At 49.4% G+C, this 19,154-nt stretch overlaps 1 protein-coding gene across 4 annotated transcripts; it reads right to left on the reverse strand.

The window, feature by feature from the left end:
* Positions 1-701: 701 nt before the first annotated feature.
* CEP104 (centrosomal protein 104) lies at positions 702-19,138 on the reverse strand. Of its 4 annotated transcripts, none has more exons than XM_077312665.1 (22): positions 18,986-19,138; positions 17,764-17,890; positions 17,009-17,182; positions 16,429-16,567; positions 16,033-16,095; positions 15,426-15,502; positions 15,113-15,281; positions 14,429-14,587; positions 13,839-14,069; positions 12,399-12,602; positions 12,028-12,195; positions 11,165-11,338; positions 10,460-10,636; positions 9,999-10,205; positions 9,297-9,407; positions 8,417-8,453; positions 7,621-7,702; positions 7,275-7,383; positions 6,270-6,408; positions 5,642-5,709; positions 4,610-4,706; positions 702-4,484 (listed from the first exon to the last, which is right to left on the reverse strand). In XM_077312665.1, the coding sequence occupies exons 2-22, from the start codon at positions 17,874-17,876 to the stop codon at positions 4,348-4,350; spliced, it is 2,835 nt and encodes a 944-aa protein (XP_077168780.1). In that variant the 5' UTR covers positions 17,877-17,890; positions 18,986-19,138; the 3' UTR covers positions 702-4,347. The 4 variants fall into 4 exon arrangements, with proteins under 4 accessions (XP_077168780.1, XP_077168782.1, XP_077168781.1 ...); XM_077312667.1 differs by having other exon boundaries at positions 17,759-17,890; XM_077312666.1 differs by having other exon boundaries at positions 17,759-17,890; positions 18,818-19,086.
* Positions 19,139-19,154: the final 16 nt, after the last annotated feature.

Below are 19,154 nucleotides of genomic sequence, written 5' to 3' on the forward strand. Positions count from 1 at the left end.
AAGGGGCGTCCCCAAATCCCCACCCTTTTCTCCCTTTGCGGGGTTTGTGAGGGTGTGGAATGGCAAGCCGTAGATTTAAAGCAGGGGTAGTCAAACTGCGGCCCTCCAGATGTCCATGGACTACAATTCCCAGAAGCCCCTGCCAGCGAATGGGAATTGTAGTCCATGGACATCTGGAGGGCCACAGTTTGACTACCCCTGATTTAAAGGGTAGGTGGCGAAGAAAAAGTGACTGTGTATCATGCAGGGGTGGCCAAACTGTGGCTATCCAGAAGTCTGTGGGTTACGATTACAGTTAGTGCATGTGGTGGCAGTCACTCATGGTAACTATAGTCCACCCTTGATAGGGCCGGATGTTTTGTCCTTGATTGTAGCTGGTAGGAGCTTTCCATGATCTCAGGTGGAGCAAAGGCTTTCCTTTCCCTTTTTTCCTGAACAATTAGGCTTTCCGGGGATTGAGCTTGGCACCTTCTACATACAAACCAGATTCCTTACCCCATACTTGAGCGATGACGTACCTTCAAGTTCTGCTTCGGAGGCTCAAGGGTCACATCGAGATTTCTGAAATTCTCTCTTTGTCCAGAATAGGTATGTTCTGAATCAAATGGACTTTGCTGGCCAAGTTCAGGTGGCTTCCGGATCAAACGCCGCAACCCCTCCCCCTCCTGAAACAATACACTTTTGTTTGTCCCAGCTGAAATACAGACTTTTATTATCAGAGAAAAGCAAGTACAAACATGGTCTAAGGTAACAAAAGAAGCATTAGCAGAATTCTGGAACCAGCCCTGCCTCTATCCAGCAAATCGTCCCTTTATCCATTTCATTCAAACCCTGCAAGGGCTGCATTGCAACTGCACCAGCTGCCTGGTTTATCTGCAGAAATCCCAGCTTGAAGATGACAGGGGAGTCATAGGTGGGTGGAAAGCGCTGAGCGAAATTGGGAAACCTCATGTGCTAGAGCCAGCACATGCCACGTGCATCACAGGATCCCCTCCAATACAGCACACAAAGTCCCGTGAACACGCACCTCTCTGCTGGACACAAGCTGATAATTTTAGCTGATGTTGTCAAGGATGGTGCTGGCGTAGCACACAGGTTCCCTACCCTATCCTGAACGGACATGAAGAGTGAGGCATTTTAATGGATAAAACAGTGAATTGGAAGGTTAACTCTTTATTTTCCGGGCACTAATTCCCATCATTCCCCATTATTTGGGAACAAACTGGGTCGGTGGAAGCGGGCAGAGTGTGCAGGAGATGGGTTAAGTATCTTGCTGACACTTCAGTCCTGACAATGCCCCCTCTCTCCCTCTGTTCCTAATATACATATGCTGAGGGAATATGTACTTAAACTCCAGAGGAAGCTGCAGTACACTTATCTGGGGAAGTGAATCTCGGGTGTTTCCTAGTGGCGTTCACTAAGTCATTTTTGTGTGTGTGCGCTAACTTTGCCCAAGGGCTAGCTTGCAAAGAATGCTAACAGTGATATACATATATAGAGTCTATGTACAGTGCACAATGTACCATCATCAACAACCTCAAACGCACTTTTAAACCAAGGGAGATACTGTGTCAGTTCACAAGTGAAAGGATTGTACTCTAAGCACAGAAGGAGCACAGAAGGAGCCAGAAATCACTAGACACCATACCTTAAAACAAAAAGCAAAACAGAACAAACCCCCAGGAAACTAGGGAATGGAACAGCTTGGGAGGAAACACTGGGACCTCCGATGAGAGGACCGTTACAAAGTTCAGCAATCAAGTGGGAATGGAATGGAAAAAGTGGGATCCCACAGAGCTGTGTTCCCCACAGAAGTCCTTCCCCACCAGCAAGATCCCCCCCATGTCTGCTGGGAGGTAAACCCCCATTTCATAAGCTTCTCTGAGCAATTTTCTTTACTTCTTTGTTTTACGGATAGTGTTACCTCCAGCTCTGTTTGTGCCTAGTCATGGCATCTATGAATCCATTGTCTGGGACTATGGTTAAGTACTGCTTAATCTTTTCCACCTGTATTTTATCATGATTTTGTAATAAAACCCACAAAAATACTACTTCTATGCACAGTGGAAAGCAGTGCTTAATTTTCCCACCTCCCGCCTGTTTTCCAATCCACAAATGCCATGTGCAGGAGTGGATAATATTGGAAACTGGAAAGCAAGGAAGAAAACTTAAAAGTGCGGGATGACAACAGGAAAAATGACGGGATGCACCCAGCCGCCATGGATACCACTGGATTCTCTGTTCAAACTAAAGTGGAAGCACCCTTGGTCTGGATTCTCTGAAACAAATGCAGGAGAAACAAATACTGGAGAAAAAGGCTGTTTTGTAGAAGCACCGGTACTTAGGACTGCACTGCAAGCACCTTTCCTGAGAAACACTTATGACCCTGTGTTGCATTAAAGAGGTGACTCCTAACGTGTCTCAGATGATTACCGCAATTAAATTGCCCCTGATGATGGATACATTGGAAGGTACCATCACTGACCTGCTAGAAGGGGCTCTCCAAGCTGAAATTGTTTTCTGCAGAAACTCCATGCAATGCAGCAGTTGGTAAGCTTCCCTCATTTCCCCTGCCTTAGTCCCTTTGGTGGCCATTCTGGACTCTCCTGCCCACACGGTAGCCATCCCAGTTTTGCTGCAGTCCTTCCCAGAACATCACAGCAAAGCTACCTTGGGAAAGTTTAGACAAAAGCAGGTGGAAACTTGGAAGGCGCGGAAATGCTCCACTATGCACTGACCCTGAGACATATGACTACAACAACAATGTGGGAGACACAGTGGAAAACTACCAACACAACAGAGGAGAAACTGCGTTTGGAGCAGGACAATTTCAGATGCAATAAACAAACTTGCTTGCTGTCTATTTCTTGATTTTATTTTGCTTGTAGTGACGCACAAAACGATCGTTTCTGCCTAACTGATGAAAGCTGTCCTGTTTCAGACACAATTTTTTCTCTATCCTGAGGCTCCAAAGGAAGATCATGGGATGCCTGAACCGGCATGGAAGATTTAGCAAGCCGACCCATTGCAAACTCTGTGCTGTCAGGGGGTGACAGCCTGTCTTTAAAATTAAGCTTCTCTTTTGGAAGGAGCACCTGAGACCCAATCTCGACTCACTCTCCGGCTTCTCTGATCATACATTGTGGACGACAGGTTTGTCTCTTGTGTGTCAAGTTTTAAACACTGGATTTAAAACTCGATTCAGCCTCAGATTCAGCCAAAGGGCTGAACAGAGTAATTGTCTCTTGTATTCTGTGGACCAGGGTGGCTTATCCATTCCTTTTAGAGAAGGAATCTATGATCACTGCAGGTTCTGGGGGCAGTTTTTGATGGACTGGGTGAGTTCCAATGGCAGAGTTGGGGAGATGATTCTTTGAACTCTCCCAAACATGAAAAAATATGATCTTGTACATACTACAACCATCACGCTGAGGAAAACCGTAGGGGTGCTACTTTGGTATGCAAGGATTTAATCCTCTCTCCCCTCCAAAAGAGTAAAATGGTACAGCCCAGCCGAAAGTTGCGCCCTGTGTTTGCGCAGTGTCAAGTTCAGAGGCTGATCTTAATTGAACTGCAAAAGTTTTTTAACTGATCCTGGGCAGGTTCGACTGCACAAAAAGCCAAGGAAGAAAGAGTTGTGGTCCCCAGGGGACGACCCTGATTGTCTAGTTTTGTGCTTTTTAGATTCCACGTCCAACCGGCACTATCTAATCGACAATAGGGAAGAAAGAGGGCCTTGCTGCTCGGCTAGGCTAGACTGCCTCCGGCGACATAAGACCAAAGTGGGAGGCAGACAAAATAGCAGCACCAGGCATATCAGCCTAGGGGGAGGCCCATCAGCCTTGGGAATGCATCACCATTACAGATCACAGTGTCAGGGACAAATATTTTGAATTAGGATGGGGGATCGTGGTGAACGCCGCTAAAACAAGGCAGCCCAGCTAAAACACTTTTTTGCCAATGGGCCTGCAGCTTAAGAGAAGAGGAATCCACGGCTCGAGAAAGACAAACGCCTGCCTCCGCGTCCTTGCTTTGGCACTGCAAGGAAGAGGGCAAGTTACTTGGTACCTTGAAAACCAGAGGCAATGGCAGCTGGCACGGGGCATTGGTGGCCCTGCCAGGCACGAAGCCCTTGGAACAGAGAGTTTCCGACGCACAGCTTCCCACGTGTGAGCAGCGGCACGGACTGATGCAAGCCTTGGGGCAGAGAGGACCAGCCAATCGCAGCCGTACTGTCATAAATAGAGAGAGCCAAGTGGCCGAGGAGAGGGCGGGGGAGCTGCCGCCACTCGCCAGTCGAATTTCAGAGCCAAGGAACAGGGAGCCGGAGGAAAGAAGAGAATCACGTCATCGCTTTGCATACGTTCTGCCAGTGCTTTTATTCAAGCCTCCTCGTGGGGTGGGGATCTTGCTGGCCACCAAGGGGGAGCGGAGCTTCATTCCGGCTGGCCCCGATCTGTTGAGCGCTGTTCCTGCAGGTTTGCCTGTGAATCGGAGGACCGAGAGTGAGAGGCACGAACCCCGAGAGGTGCTTACTCAGACGCCAGCATGGCGCAATAACAATGGGTGGGATACAGTGGGAGCAAATGACCCCAGAGGGACACCGTACCAGCAGCAGACTGTGATGGCAAGCTCTTATTCAAGGAGGGCATCCGCCTCGTGTTCATGCGACAGCCGTCTTTGCCCATCAGATGCAACTTCCAGGCCTGTGGGGGGGGAAAGGGGAAATGGAACCAGACTGGATCATGAGAGAGCCTGCCAATACCGTGATGAGTTTTTTTGATGGAAAGCTAGGCCTGGGTGGTGAGTCTCAGTTAAAGTGCAGCACGGAAGAGAAAAGTACACTCCTTCGATGTGGCACACACAACTCTCGTTTTCTGCCAAAGGAAGAAGCTGTCTAGGACTCTCCAACCCCCTCCTTCCTTATCTGTCAGGTCAGTACTTCCCTATTTGCTTCTTAAGTTGGGTGGCGAGCTTCTGGAGGAAGGGATCAGTGGAGGGTTTGCTTTGAACAGGCTTAGAAGGAGAAGAGTTGGTTTTTATACCCCGCTTTTCACTAAAAACCAATCATTCTTTGTCTTCCATCTGAAGGATTCTCAAAAAGCAGCTTACAATTAAGTGCTCTCCCCGCAACAGACTCCCTGTGAGAGAGGTGGGGCTGAGGCAGCTGTGACAGAACTGTTCTGCGAGAACAGCTCTAACAGGACTGTGACTGGCCCAAGGTCCCCCTGTTGGCTGCTTGTGGGGGGGAGTGGGGAATCAAACCTGGCCCTCCATATTAAAGGCTGCCAACTCTTCACCACCACAGTACGCTGACTCTCTTATGTATGAGAGGTTTGAGACATTCTTTGTTGAGGACCAGCTGCTTATGTAGCTTTAGTCTATTCTGTATTTGCCTTCCCAACAGCTCTCAAAGGCAGGTCGCCAGTCTCTACCTGACCACTTAGGGCTAGAGGATGATGCTGCCTGATCAGCCAAATACTTTGGCAATACTTTGGCCAGTTTCCTGCTTCCCCTAACAGTCGATGATGGCGCTGGGACCAGTCCCGCAAACCCAGGAGTCGTGGTTAGATACTGCAGCGAAGGATTATCTTAAGATAAGCAAAGTTCTTCTCAACCTCAAGCATGAATTCGTTCTCACCTCCTCCCCTGGAGCAAAATTTTCATGGCACAACGGACAGTGATTGGCCACTTTCTCAGGTTTGGCGGCTGGAAAGAGAAGGGGGAGAAATCAGAGAAGAAGGAGATTGAAAAGTTGGCTTTTATACCCCACTTTTCACTACCCGGAGAAGACCCAAAGCTGCTTACAAACAGCTTTCCCTTTCTCTCCCCACAACAGGCACCTGGTGAGGTAAGTGGGACCGAGAGATTTTTTATGACATGGAGAAGCATTACAAAATCTTGTCTGCCCCCTTCAGTCTGAAGCAATACAATAATTTAGGTTCCTCAAAATTTAAGGTTCCTCAAGAATAGCAACATAAACCCAGCCACCTTCTGTTCTTATGGGGATCATTTTTGGCAGGGTTGGTTTCTCTACAGATTACAGGAGTCCCCAGCTGAACGGCAGTCTGTCTGTTACCCTGTAAGCTGGCTGCCCTTCCCACATGCGCGTATGGAGTGATTCCAGGAGCGCATGGCACATGACAAGCAACCGTCTCACCATGATTGGGTTGTCCAGCTCATCAGTTAGGTCCCCGCTCCTCAAGCCCCAAGATCTGGGTTTCAGACTGCGCTGCTCTCTCAACACGTCCCAGGCAGGGGGCACTTACGGTTGCATGCTTTCGCCTTGGCGTGTCTGGGCAGCTCCTCCTTGGGCAGAGCTTCACAGCAACGGGAGCACTTAACAAAGTTGTCTTTCTTGTCGCATTCCGTGAGCAAGTGCTCGGTCAAGCTGGCGATCTCGACAACCTGAGTCGAGAAAAAAAGAAATGCCCCCCAAAGCATCAGGTCTAAATTGAGACCCCAAGTCAGTTTTCACTGGGCGGCGGGCAAAAGCGATCCCTGAGCATGCTATGGCAGTTATGGTGGGTTGTGGTTGTGAGGCCCTGGGATTTATGGGCTTGGGTAACTTGCCCTTTTCTGCCCAGCTTGGTTTCTTCTCTAGTTTTATCATTTCGGCCTTCTGTTGAACTACGCTGGAGCACAAGGTTGGGATAAAAACGGCCTCTAATAAAGGATGCGGATAATAGCTTAAGGGCCTTTGTTTGTCTGTAATTTTTGTCCTTCTTGGGTGAAGCTTCTAAAGCAAGTAAAGTGGAAGGTGAAAGAGCCATGGCTTTGCATGGTGCACACAGATATTTCTTCCCCATCTGTTTCCAATGGGAGCCCCGAATGGGAATCTATTTCAGGTTGGAAGAAGAAGCAGATGGAAGGCTCTTCTTTTGTTCTGTGGTCCTGATCTGAATCTGGACGTGACATGCCTAGGATTTGAGTTCCCAGCAAGGACTTGCAACCTGAGCCTCATTTGAGAATCTCTGTCTCCCCCTGGGTAGAACCTGAAGACTTTGCAACAGGTAGACAGGCCCTCCGGCACTGAGGCTCACTTGGATAACTTTGAGCTAGTTGATGTACCTCACAGGGTTGTCAATGAAGACAAAAAGGCACGGGACGATCCGTGCATGTTGGCCTGAGCTCATCAGAAGAGCTGCAGGATAAAAACCTGGCAGGCAGGGATGACCGAGGCAATAGCAGGACAAAACAGAAGTTTCTCCACTAGTCCAATAGAACCCCTGGGGCTAATCCGGTTTACCTTTCAGCCAACCGAAGGGCCTCACCTGCTTGCAGTGTTCGCATCGTGTTAACATGGGGCAGCGCTTCCAATAGTGCAGATCCAGACCTTCCTCCGTGAAGGTTTCGTCCCTTTCCCCACAAAAAATGCAGAGGCTGGAGCGGAAGGAAGACAAGGAAGACAGAAGTCAAGGCATACCATCTGCAAGGGCCAGAACACCTGTCTTCTTCCTCTTCTATGGCTGTTTCTCCAGTTCACCTGATCTACCTGCCTACGAAGGCTAAGTTTTCAACAAGGGCTAGCCATTCCTTTCTGGGCTTCTCCTTCCTACTAGTGCTGACTCACCGAGTGGCATGCTCTGGCGTTTTGCAAAAAGCGCTGTTTTTACTTACTTGTCAAGGTAATTTGCAACTGAGGACTGATCATCGGGAATCTCTGCTGTCGCAGGCAAGGGGGCTTTTTTGGTGGATTCTCCTTTTAAGAAAGGAAACAAACTATGAAATCACTTTCCTTTGGATCCTTCCTAATGCCTGCACTCGATAGATACCTAGTTGCCCTCTTTTTTTTCTTGTGGATCTCTCCCTTTTCTAGAATCAGAAATCAAATGCAAAAGCATAGGGCAGGAAATCTAGCTAGCTGACAGTGGCACAAGTTTGTGTGGGTCTTTGAGACAGTCTGGGCATCCATTCGTCAGGGATGCTGTAATCAGGAATGGCCTGTGGGAGGCTGGACTGTATGATCTTTGGGGTCCACTTACAATTCTATTACATGAGCCAGTACAGTTAGAGAACCGGATTTAATTAGATTCTTTGCCCTCAAGTCACAACTGGCTCATGGTGACCTTTCATGGGGTTTTCAAGGCAAGAGATAAGCAGAGCAGGTTTGACAGTGCCTTCCTCTGCATAGCAACCGTGGATGGCCTTAGTAGCTTCACATCCAAGTCCTAAATACTATGGACCCCGCATAGCTTTTGCAATCTGACAAGCTTCAGCCATTCAGGCTGCTGAATTGGACTTAAGTCAAGGATATCCAGATGCAAAATTACATCCAGCCAGAAAAACCTGTGTGACTTCAGGAGCACCCCCCCACACCCTTTGAAGAACACACAAACTTGAGCATGACACCCTGTTCACTACACATTGCTTCACAACTATTGTTAGGCTAGATAAGAGCATTAAAAAAACCTACCTTGATTCTTGGACTTCTGAATATCATCCTCCTTTTCCTGAAACAAACAAAGCCCCAAATATAATACACCTCCAAATTCACGACCTTGTTGAGCAATACAAGCTGTCACAGCTCAGTGGGAGAGCACATGCTCTGCACATCCAACCTCTGAGTCAGTCAGGATGCAGGACTTCATGGGCAGTGGAAAGCTGCTGGATCGGGGTGGCCACACTGTGGCTCTCCAGATGTCCAGGGACTACAATTACCAGGGCTGGCAGGGGTTCATGGGAAATGTAGTCCGTGGACAACTGGAGAGTCATAGTTTGGCTGCCCCTGGCATGGACTGTGTCACAGAATGCTGGTGCATTCAGCAACCAGAGCTGAGATCTATGCTGCAAAAGGGATCTCTGTGTGGACATGAATGGCACGCTGAATGCATCCAAATACTGTAGCTTAATTTTTCAAGGAGCAGACCGTCTTGTGGCATGCCGTTTACAAATTCACAAACTAGATTTTTCTGGGGAAGATCATCTGATTTGGGTTTATGAAACTGTCCTATTGCTCAAAGATGTACAGATATGCTTCTAAATACACCCCTCCCCCTCTGGCAATCTTTGTAAAAGCACTGATGGGGAACGAGGAGAGTTGCATCTTATTTTCAAGCAGCGGATTTCCGCTTTGATGGAGTGTATGGCTAAAGGGACCAAAAGGAGTGCCAGGGCGTCGCAGAGAAGGCCATGTTTCTCTAGGGCCCCACGACTGTGTCTGGTCAGACAGGTTTAACAAGTGTCCAAACTTCTCTAAAATCTGTGTGCAAAAATGTTCTGCCACCTCCTGCTGGCCTCTGCCTACAAGGACAAAGAAATCAGAGTGTGTTGGGGTACAGGCAACAGTCAGATACCTTTGGAGAGTCATTCTGCATCTCCTTCAGGGCTGCCAGCTGACCTTGCAAAGCTTTGATCTCATCTTTCTTTTGTTTCTCCGATTCTTCCGTAGCCACCTTTTTCTGTGCCTGTCGAGACAACACGGGGCTGAAGGCAGAGTGGCCTTCCGGACCACGGCCGCCTACAGAACTTACTTGTATTTACATCCTGCTTTTCCCTACCCAAAGGAGTCTCAGTGGCATACGAACCCTTTTCCCTTCCTCTCCCAACAGTCACCCTGTTAGGTAGATGGGGCTGAGAGAGCTCTGAGAGAACTGTGATTGGCTTGAGGTCACCCAGCTGGCTGCATGTGGAGGAGTGGGAGAATTACACTTGATTCTCCAGAATAGAACCTGCTGCTCTTAACTACTACACCACACTGCCTCTAAACCACACTGCACCACACCACATATGTGTACTGGGTTCTAGGTACTATGTAAAGTACAATGCTTGGAGGTGCTGAGCAAGTGTGATCCCACCTGGTTCACTTGTATAAGCCTGTATAAGCTTCCTGCATAAGGCCCAGCCTTTTGGTACATATGAGGGAAGGGTGAGGCTTATGCACAGCTTTCTAACAGACCATGGTAAGCTAGTTTGTTGTAGCTGGCCTTCATGCACCGGTGAGCGCAGTCCCTAAAAAGAACCACAGCACCTGATCGCCAAAGCCCCTCAGTGTCTACCTTGACGTCGCTCTCCGAGAGCCTGCCATCTATTTTTGCAAACCCATCGAAGAGCGTCTTGTAGAGAACGTTCTTGCGGGTGTTGGCATCGTCAGGAGGAAGGTAGTCCAGGACGATGGCTTGGTGCTGCCGATACAGGTCTAAGATGATCCGGATGGCTGTTTCCCGGACTTCGTACACTCGGTGCTCCAGAGTAGCTGTTGCAAACTGTGGGTGAAGAAAGAGGTACGTTTTCTAAGGGATCATATTCAGCGATATGCTGCAGCATGATTGGTTAATGCTCCCAGAAGCCAATCAAAGGAGAGTGTTTTTCAGGAGCGGTTTTAAGGCACTTTACCTTAGGATGAAGTAAACCCGACAGGAAGGTAGGGCATGTTTCATTCCATGTGCAGGAAAAGCGCCGCTCCCTGGCCCAAATCCCTGGGCTAGGTGAATAAGTCACGGCTGCTCAGATCCCTTACCCTCATGACGTTATCGACGGTAAAGCCGGTGTTCTCCGTCCCGAGATCTCTCAGCAGGCGTTCCACTAAGTCCACCTGGCTCATGGCCAGGTGCGTGGGGGAATTGGACTTCAGCGGCTGCACCAGGTGAGCGGGTATAATCTGAAGAGGCTTCACTTCGATACAGAGGGCCAGTTCCTGGAGAGGGGAACAAATAAGCAGGCGGTTAAAGTCCCTCCCCGAAAAAAGTCCAACAGCAATTAAGTCTTCAAGCATTTATTTCCACATGCTGTTTTAATTTGTACTAGATTTTAATTCCTCTGAGCTTCTTGGAGGGGGGGGAGGGACTTTTAAAAATGGAATAAAAACATTAGAAATGTATTTACTTAAAAGAGCTGGAGTGCTCAGCTGAGACCTTCCACCCCTCCTCTCTAATTCTGCATCATCTCATTAATCTTACCAGTCTATGGCAGGGGGATCCATGTGTTGCAAGTCTTGGCCTTTCCCACTGCGCATGCAAGCACATTAGCGGGCACAATTCTGGGAGGGGAGGGAAATCTGCCCACTGGGTTGCTTCCCCACAGCACTGTGGTGCATTCTCCCGAGGTTTTCCCATCATGTCACCTCCCAAGGTTTTCCCTCGCGAGGTTTTCCCATCATGTCACGTTTTCTTTCTCAGAAACACAGTGTCCAATCCGGTACTGGAGCCTACACGGACCTACTGACCTGGATGAAGTTGGCAGCAGCAACTCGAAGACGAGCCGAGGAGTCTCCAGTCCTGGAAAGGAGGTTGGGAAGGGCCTTCTCCACACAGTGAGCCGTCTCCTGCTTCCCGAGTTTATGCTTGGGGATGTACTGGCTGATGATCATTTTCAACAGCTTCAAGGAAGCCTGAAAAACCTACCACGAAAAGACACGTGCATACAAAAGACATTTATTACATGAGGCTGCAATTATCCCAAAAAATCCAGAATCAGGATTTCCAAGTAAGAAGGCAATGTCGGGCACAAAAGAAAGAGAGGGGGGCATTTTGGGGGCAGGGGACAGGGAAAGAAAAGATTTGGGAAAATCCAGAGAGGTCTAGGATTGGAACACAGAATGGTCCATGTTACAGGTTTGGAGTGGGGAAAGAGAAAGAAGGATTTGTAGGCAAGGAGAAAAGAGGCTGGGAATTGGGAATGGAGAAGCATTGAGTAGTGGTTGTGGTGGTGGGGAACATGATGTGCCACTGCTCAGAGCTTAATATATAAAAGACAGGATAGTGTAAAGGTTGAGAGAGGCAGCCTCTAATCTGGAGAACTGAGTTTGATTCCCCATTCCTTCCCAAGCAGCCAGTTAGATGACCTTGGGCAAGTCCCAGCTCTCTGAGAGCTTTTTCAGCCTTGCCTGCCTCACAGGGGAGGGGATTGTAAGCCGCTTTAAAACTTGTTCGGATGGTGAAAAGCAAGGCACAAAAATCCAGTTCTTCTCTTCTTCTAAAATCCAGGCTTCATGGGAGAGGGAGAGGGAGAGAGAGAGAGAGAGAGAGAGAGAGAGAGAGAGAGAGAGAGAGAGAGAGAGAGAGAGATCATACACACATTCTTACTCACTGAGGAGACTATGTCTTTTATGGCTCTCACTATGAGGAAGATGGCAGCCCTGAGCAAGTTCTTGAGCTCCTCCTTTGGTGTGCTGGTGGGTACCTCCATCATCTTCTTGTACATAGCAAGCAACGCATCTTCGCGGTAGGACCATGTTTTGGAATAGGCCCCAGCAACCTGCCAAAGGGAAACGTTGGGGGCTGAGCACAGCCGAAAGGGGGTGAGAGCCTGGACAGCTAGTCCCTAAGGTTTGGGCAGAAGCTTCCCTTTGGCCTGTCAATGCAGAGCTCCAAAATGGTTACGTGGGAGCTCACGCCTTGCGCCTTCTGAGTGGGAGAAGCGTGCCCTGCCCGCTCGGGCTAAGACTCGCGTGTCTTTACCAAGGCTTCCCCGAACACTTCGATGGCCGGCCCGGCCTCCCGCAGTGCTTTCTCCGTCAAGGGTTCTGGCTCGCCCGTGATGCCGCTTCTCGGGGTGTCGCCAGGGTCTTCCTCGTTCGCCTCGGGCTCGAAGATGGCGTACCCTTCCTCCTGCTGCTTACGAATAGCTGGAAGAGGCCGCTCGTCGTACGGCAGGAACTCGACCTAGCAAAAAAGAAAGCTGTCGTGAGAAGAGGGGCGGCGGCCTGTTTTGCCACCAAGGCAGGCACCCTGCGGCCTGCGTAGATCGGCTAGTCCGGTCTGCTGGTGTTCAGCAAGGCTGTGGCAGTAGCAGAGGAGGAGGAGGTGACCCTCTGCTGGGTAGGGAGGCACTGGGGAAATGACAAAATCCTTCCCCAACTGCCTCGGAATGGAAGCAGAGCTGCTCAGAGGCATGTCCTCAGTCTCATGTTCTACAAGGACTGCTGCTGATATGCCTGCTTCTGAGTCAGTAGCACTGCAGCTGTGATGTGAAGTCACTCTTTGTGTGAGAAGCCCAGGAAGGGAGCCGGATGGAGCTACTGTCCACCTGCCTGCTCCTGGCAACAGATGACTTTTCTCCTCTTAGTTGACCCCCTTTCTCCAAGGTCAGAAAAGTTCTTTGTTCACTGGATTTTTGGCAACTGTTGCTTTGAAAGCTGGATGTTACCCTCTGCGCTTCCTTTGGCGCAGGGCGATGGGTGCGACCACAAAAATGGTTATTGTAGGAGGCCGGGCCCATCGTAAAATATCAGGGAACGAGGCTGCGTTTAACTCAGATTATAGCCCTTCATCCTTTCAGACAGAAACTCTGTTTAACAGAATGCTTTTTAAAGTATTTTCTTGAATACACACAAGTTATACGCATTGGGTGAGCAAAGAAACCCTTGTTTTGCGGTATCTCTCAGATATCTGACGGCCAAATCAGTAGCACTGTTGGCCCCACCAGCTTTCTTAAAACACCAGGTGGGCACCAGGAAAGGTGTTGGCAGGTACCATGGTGCCTCCCTGAACGCGGGATACCTAAAAGCATCCAGTCTACCCAGACCTGCTGTGATCTGGAGTGTGACAATAACTAGGGAGCCTGTGTTCAAATCCCTCCTGAGTGAAGAAGCTAACCTCTCATAGCCTAGCCTACCTTCCAAGAGTTGTTGAGGAGAGAAAATGTCCATAACTAATGGTGCTCTGCTAAAAAGGGTGGGATGTTAAAAAAATCTTTTCAGCCTCCTACATGGTCCGGCATCCCTCCCTAATAAAAGCCTTGGTTACATCCAGGCTACTCTAAGCCTACCAATGCAGGCTGTGTAGCAGAGGAGCCAGAAGAAGCAGAAGGCCAGGGCAGGAGTGCATTGCAAGCTACGTGCAGAAGGGTTGAGACCCGCAATACAGATCCAGCCCACCCCCAACCCCAAGCTCACTCACGCTTATCTTTGGAAAAGCCTCAGGGGAGATGAGTCCCTGAGCTACAGGAGGAGAGAAAGAGTGCTGAGTGAGGGACTCCGGAGAAACAGCTTCTGGTGGCTTTTCAGGAAGAACAGGCTCTGGGTTATCTGTGTCCGTCTTATCCGGCTGAGGAGAAACCGTGGTCTTCTTTTGCGGGGGAGAGCTGGCAAGATAAGCCACAGGTTCCAGGGGGAGGTCAGGCCTTCGGATCTGAGAGAACAAGAGGGGAGAGAACATTGTCAAGCCAGATTTCTCGAAGCAGCTTTGCCATGACTCACCTCTCAATTGTCATTTCCCGAAGCTAAAGAGTCCTAATCTCTTTACATTTTGTTTCATGTGGAAGGCGTTCCAAGCCCTTTCATAAGAAAGTGTTAAGACGTTTATTTAATAAGAAGAAGTGTTAAGACGTTCCTATTTCTCCCGGCATCTGGTGAGCTTAAAATGGTAAAACTTCCCTTTTGACCGCAAGAGGGTAAAAGGTGAACACTGAAGAGAACGAATGGAAGCAACTATTGAATTCCAATAGCCACCAATCCACAACCGATGCTGTACTACACGTCACTGCCCACCGTCAGATCTGGATCAAGGAGATTATGCAGTTCCAGCTGCTGGTAAACTCGCAAGCGGTATTCCTCCATCTGCTGCTTTTTCTGCTTGGCAAGATCGTAGTCCTCCCTTTCGACAGCACAGCGCTTCTCCACCTCGTAGCGGCCCAGCCGCTCACCCACCTGAAATACAGGAAATACTGTCCTTTCTAGTGGAAGTCCCACCCAGATCTCATTTTGCTTTGAAGCTGGAAGCATCCATTTACTACCAGGATTCCTCAGGGAACAGGTATATGAACAGCTTTTTCTTTTTTTAAAACACACACAATACATACAGGTTTGGCACTGCATCAATTACATAAGAGCTGCTGTTAATTTGCTAAAAAGAAGCTGAATTCACAGGCTGTGAGGTCTTAGGCTACAGGTTCATGTGCTGGACCTGAGACAAGAAAATTCTGGATTCAAATCTCTGCTCAGCTATGAAGTTCAGCATAGGCTAGCCGCCAAATCCAGACAGAATGCCAATATCCCAGATAGCATAAGCTTCCTTCCTTCAAGCTGCAAAACTAAGCCCTTTATCCAAGACTGCTAAAAACAACAACCACCACCAGTCCTTATGGCAAATGACCAGGGGAGGCCATGGCTATCTGCTGTTCCACCCCAGCCACAAGCCCCTCCAGGAACGAGATCACGCTATCCTAGCATTACCTTCTGCAGGTCCGCAATGGCTTGCTTCAGTTTCTTGGCGTGATCGTAATGCTCGTGCCGCACTGCTTCGTATTTCCTCTCATCCAGTTTCCGAATGATCTGAGCCACCTCTGGGTCTTGGTACATGTCAAAGGCCAGATCGTCCAGTGGCGAAATGGAATCTGACTTCCTGGGAAGGTAGGGAGAAGAGTATTTGGGGGAGTGACATGCAAATACCACTCGGAGACAAGCATGACAGGTTTGACCCTGGGAGAGTTGGGAGGGATGAAACTGTGGCAGGTGGGGAGTTGCCACACAGCCAGGGTGTCCTTACCCCATGTATGTTCCTTCTAAGGCCGAGTCGTCTGGGTTGTTCCCGAGGTACTGGTCAATCAGCTTCTCCCTTGAAGTCTTTTGAAAGACAAAGAGGTCACCACAGACAGTTTTACCTTGTCCACAGCATGGAGCTTATTATTCTTCGATGGATATCGCTGCTCAGTGGAACACTTTCCACCATTAGAGAGCTCTAAGGGGTGATACACTCATCCCTGCTTAAGGACCCTTTAGGGTACAATTGGGCCTATTCATGAGCCCCGATGAACTTGCATGTGCAAAATGCTGTCATCATAGCCAATGTATGGCAGCCCCACAGGGTTTTTAAGAGGGGAGGTTTGCCACTGCCTGCCTCTCTGTAGCAACCCTGGATTTCCTTGGTGGTCTCCCATTCAAGTTGGGAGGGCCGACCCTGCTTAGCCTCTGAGATCTGGCTAGCCTGGGCCATCCAGCTCAGGGCTGTTGAAAAGAAGTCCAAGATTGGACTGCAAATGCCTTTAGATTTACACTTTCTAGAGTGAAGCACCGCTGCCTAAATAAAGCCAACAACAAAGCAGACTATCCCTGTAGGAAACACTTCTCCCCACCTTGCTGCTTAATCCACTTACATGGCCGAAGTTACTGGTGTGATCTACTGCTTCGCCAATGATGTTTATTGCTACTAGAGCCACCTAAAACACAGAGGATGGAACAAAGAGTTAGGGGTAGGGTTCCATATACTGTGAACTCAATGAAGACTGACATTCTACACCACAAGAAGTGTAGCTCTGCAAAACATATAGGCACAGCTGTGTTTTACGTTGCAGACCTCCCCCCCCCCCCCCACGCCAATCAGTGAAGGCAAGACACTTCCAGGAAATCAAAGACCAAAAATTGCTGCCTTGTAAACTTTGGATTAGATAAGTCTCAGCCTGACTCCTAAAAGACAGTCTCTTTTGGTCTGCTGAAGGATATTTGCAACAGTGACCTTTTGAAAATCCAGAGAATCTCCCCCAGCTTCTTACCTGACTGTACAAGTTGTACCTATTGACATAGTTTTTGTGGAATGTCAACTTAAGGTACTGGCCAATTGCGTCCACATAGACGGATTTCAGTTCTCGGGCCTTGTAGCTTGTCTTCTCATTGTCGGAGAGAGATACATAACTGCAGTGGAGAGAAACAGAGAAAACATAGAATCATAAGTTGGAAGGGCCCTCTAGTCCAACCCCCTGCTCAACGCAGGATCAGCCGTAAGCATCCTAAAGCATCCAAGAAAAGTGTGTATCCAACCTTTGCTTGAAGACTGCCAGTGAGGGGGAGCTCACCACCTCCTTAGGCAGCCTATTCTACTGCTGAACTACTCTGTGAAAAAATTTCCCCTGATATCTAGCCTATATCGTACATGACATACGAATGGTGCCAATTCTGTGACGAAAGGGCAGCTTCTGGCCATGGCAACCACCAGGCATCGCCGCACTTGTGGTCCCCCATGCCCCCACTCATCTGTGACTGTTCAGGGCAGCACTCAGGAAATCCTCCTGCTCAACCCTGTAACAACTACATTGTTTGGGTCACTGGCACATCTGCAGTACAGAGGAGACCTACCCAAGCCTTCGGAACCTCTCAGATTTGTACGGCGCAAAGTATTCAGGCAGGTTGTCGCTGATATAGAACTCAATTTTGCTGGAAATCATGTACTGGTGAGCCAGCAGCTGCAGTTTCCGAATTCTACATCGCTCCACCATCTGAAGGACGATCTCTTGGGGATACTGGCAGAGCCTGGAAGACGCATGCAAGTGCTTCATCAGCTAAAAATGTACACCTGTCACTTTGGTTACCCCAAACCTCAGACTGCAATGGGGGTGGATGGAGGGAGAGAGGTGAGGAAGCCGTTTTGAAGCTGTGGATTTTGTATCAGAATTCCAATGATGTTCCCAGGGTCATAAAGGTTGGGGATGCCTGGGTTAAAGACCCCCTACAAAAGTCCTTCTAGAGAGCCAGTTTGGTGTAGTGGTTAGGAGTGCGGACTTCTAATCTGGCGAGCCGGGTTTGATTCTGCACTCCCCCACATACAACTAGCTGGGTGACCTTGGGCTCACCACGGCACTGATAAAAACTGTTCTGACCGAGCAGTGATATCAGCGCTTTCTCAGCCTCACCCACCCCACAGGGTGTCTGTTGTGGGGAGAGGAATGGGAAGGCGACTGTAAGCCGCTTTGAGCCTCCTTCGGGTAGGGAAAAGCGGCATATAAGAACCAACTCTTCTTCTTCTTCTTCTAGAACTCACATGGATCCCACAAACTTGACACCATCTGGAATGGGGGCTAAAGCTTCCCTCAGACCTCTTTCACTTACAGTACCTTGGTGACCTCCATCCGTTGATAGTCGGTGCATGGACCATCAGTTCTTTTGCACTGAAGCCATCCTCATGTCCTGATGAACTTATAACGATAAAACCAATCTTGTGTGGCATCCTGCCCTCTTGAGCTAACCAGAAGGACACAAAACAAAAACACCCCGTCAATCTTTGGAAATCACATACTTTTCTTAAGGCAGGGACTGTAGCCTTTACGTGACATGTCTGAAGCCAGTTGGCGACATCCAGCCTAAGACATCCCATCACTCCTCACTAACAATATCGAAAAGTTTGAGCACACTTATTTTTGCTAACCTCTGAATAGGATATCATTCCAGCAGACACACGGAAGTGCTTTTTATCCAGTGGAGCTGGAAAAAACATTTCAAATTCCTAAATCTGTTTAGCAATCCCCAATCACACGTCCAGTCTAAGCCTGTTCATTGTAGTGGGCTGAGATTGGAGCCTCTGTGCACAGGAATGCACTGAGCCTCATTCTTCTAGACACAAAACTAAGTCTTATTTATATATTGGTACATGTACACACAAACCTGTCTAGCTCCTCCTATTCTTTTTCTGAAAAAGCAGTAATAACGCAAGACAACACTCCCCACCCTTGCCAACACGTTAAGGCCAGGGTTGCCAACTATGGGTTGGGAAATTCCTGGAGATTTGTGGGCCTGGAGAAAGGGACATAACGCCACACAGTCCACCCTCTGCAAAAGCCATATTGTGTGGTGTGTGGGAGGGCATCATCCGGGCATGGAATTGACGTCCCTGTGGGTGGGCAGCATTCTGCAGGAGGCAGGACTAGATAACCCTGGAGGGCCCTTCCACGATTCTAGGATTCTCCAGGGGAACTGATCCTTGCAGCGTGGAAACGCTGCTGCAATTCCGGGAGAACTCCAGGCCCCACCGGGAGGCTAGCAACCGGACCTTAAGCCACCGTGCGCGCGCAGGAGAAGCCCTTTAGCCGCCCTAGAAAGACGCACGGCGTCCCGTCCCCCCAATCCCCGCCCGCGGGGCTCTTGGCAGTCGCGTCTCCCGCCGTCACGTACCCTCCCATTGGCCTCCTTGCTTCGGGGGTGAAGGGCCGCCGCCTGTCTACGCGAGGGAGGAGGCAGAGGCCCACACCGCCGGGTCGGCCGGCCAGTCGCTCCCCGGAAGGCCTCAGAGGGGACCCCCGCTCCGTGTAACGCACCTCCTTCTTCTGCCCCCCCACCTACTTTATTCCGGCTCCATCACTAGGGCCACTGATCTCCTAGCAACCGCTTGGATGCTACTGCGCAAGCGTAAGGTGGCGCCCGGCGGCGCGAGAACGCGGAGCGATCGCCCGCTGGTCTCGCGCATGCGTCAAGGCGTCTTCCCGTCTCCTCCCGGGGATCGGCTCGCGGG

Source organism: Paroedura picta, chromosome 15 (assembly GCF_049243985.1).
Source record: "Paroedura picta isolate Pp20150507F chromosome 15, Ppicta_v3.0, whole genome shotgun sequence".
Lineage (NCBI taxonomy): Eukaryota > Metazoa > Chordata > Lepidosauria > Squamata > Gekkonidae > Paroedura > Paroedura picta.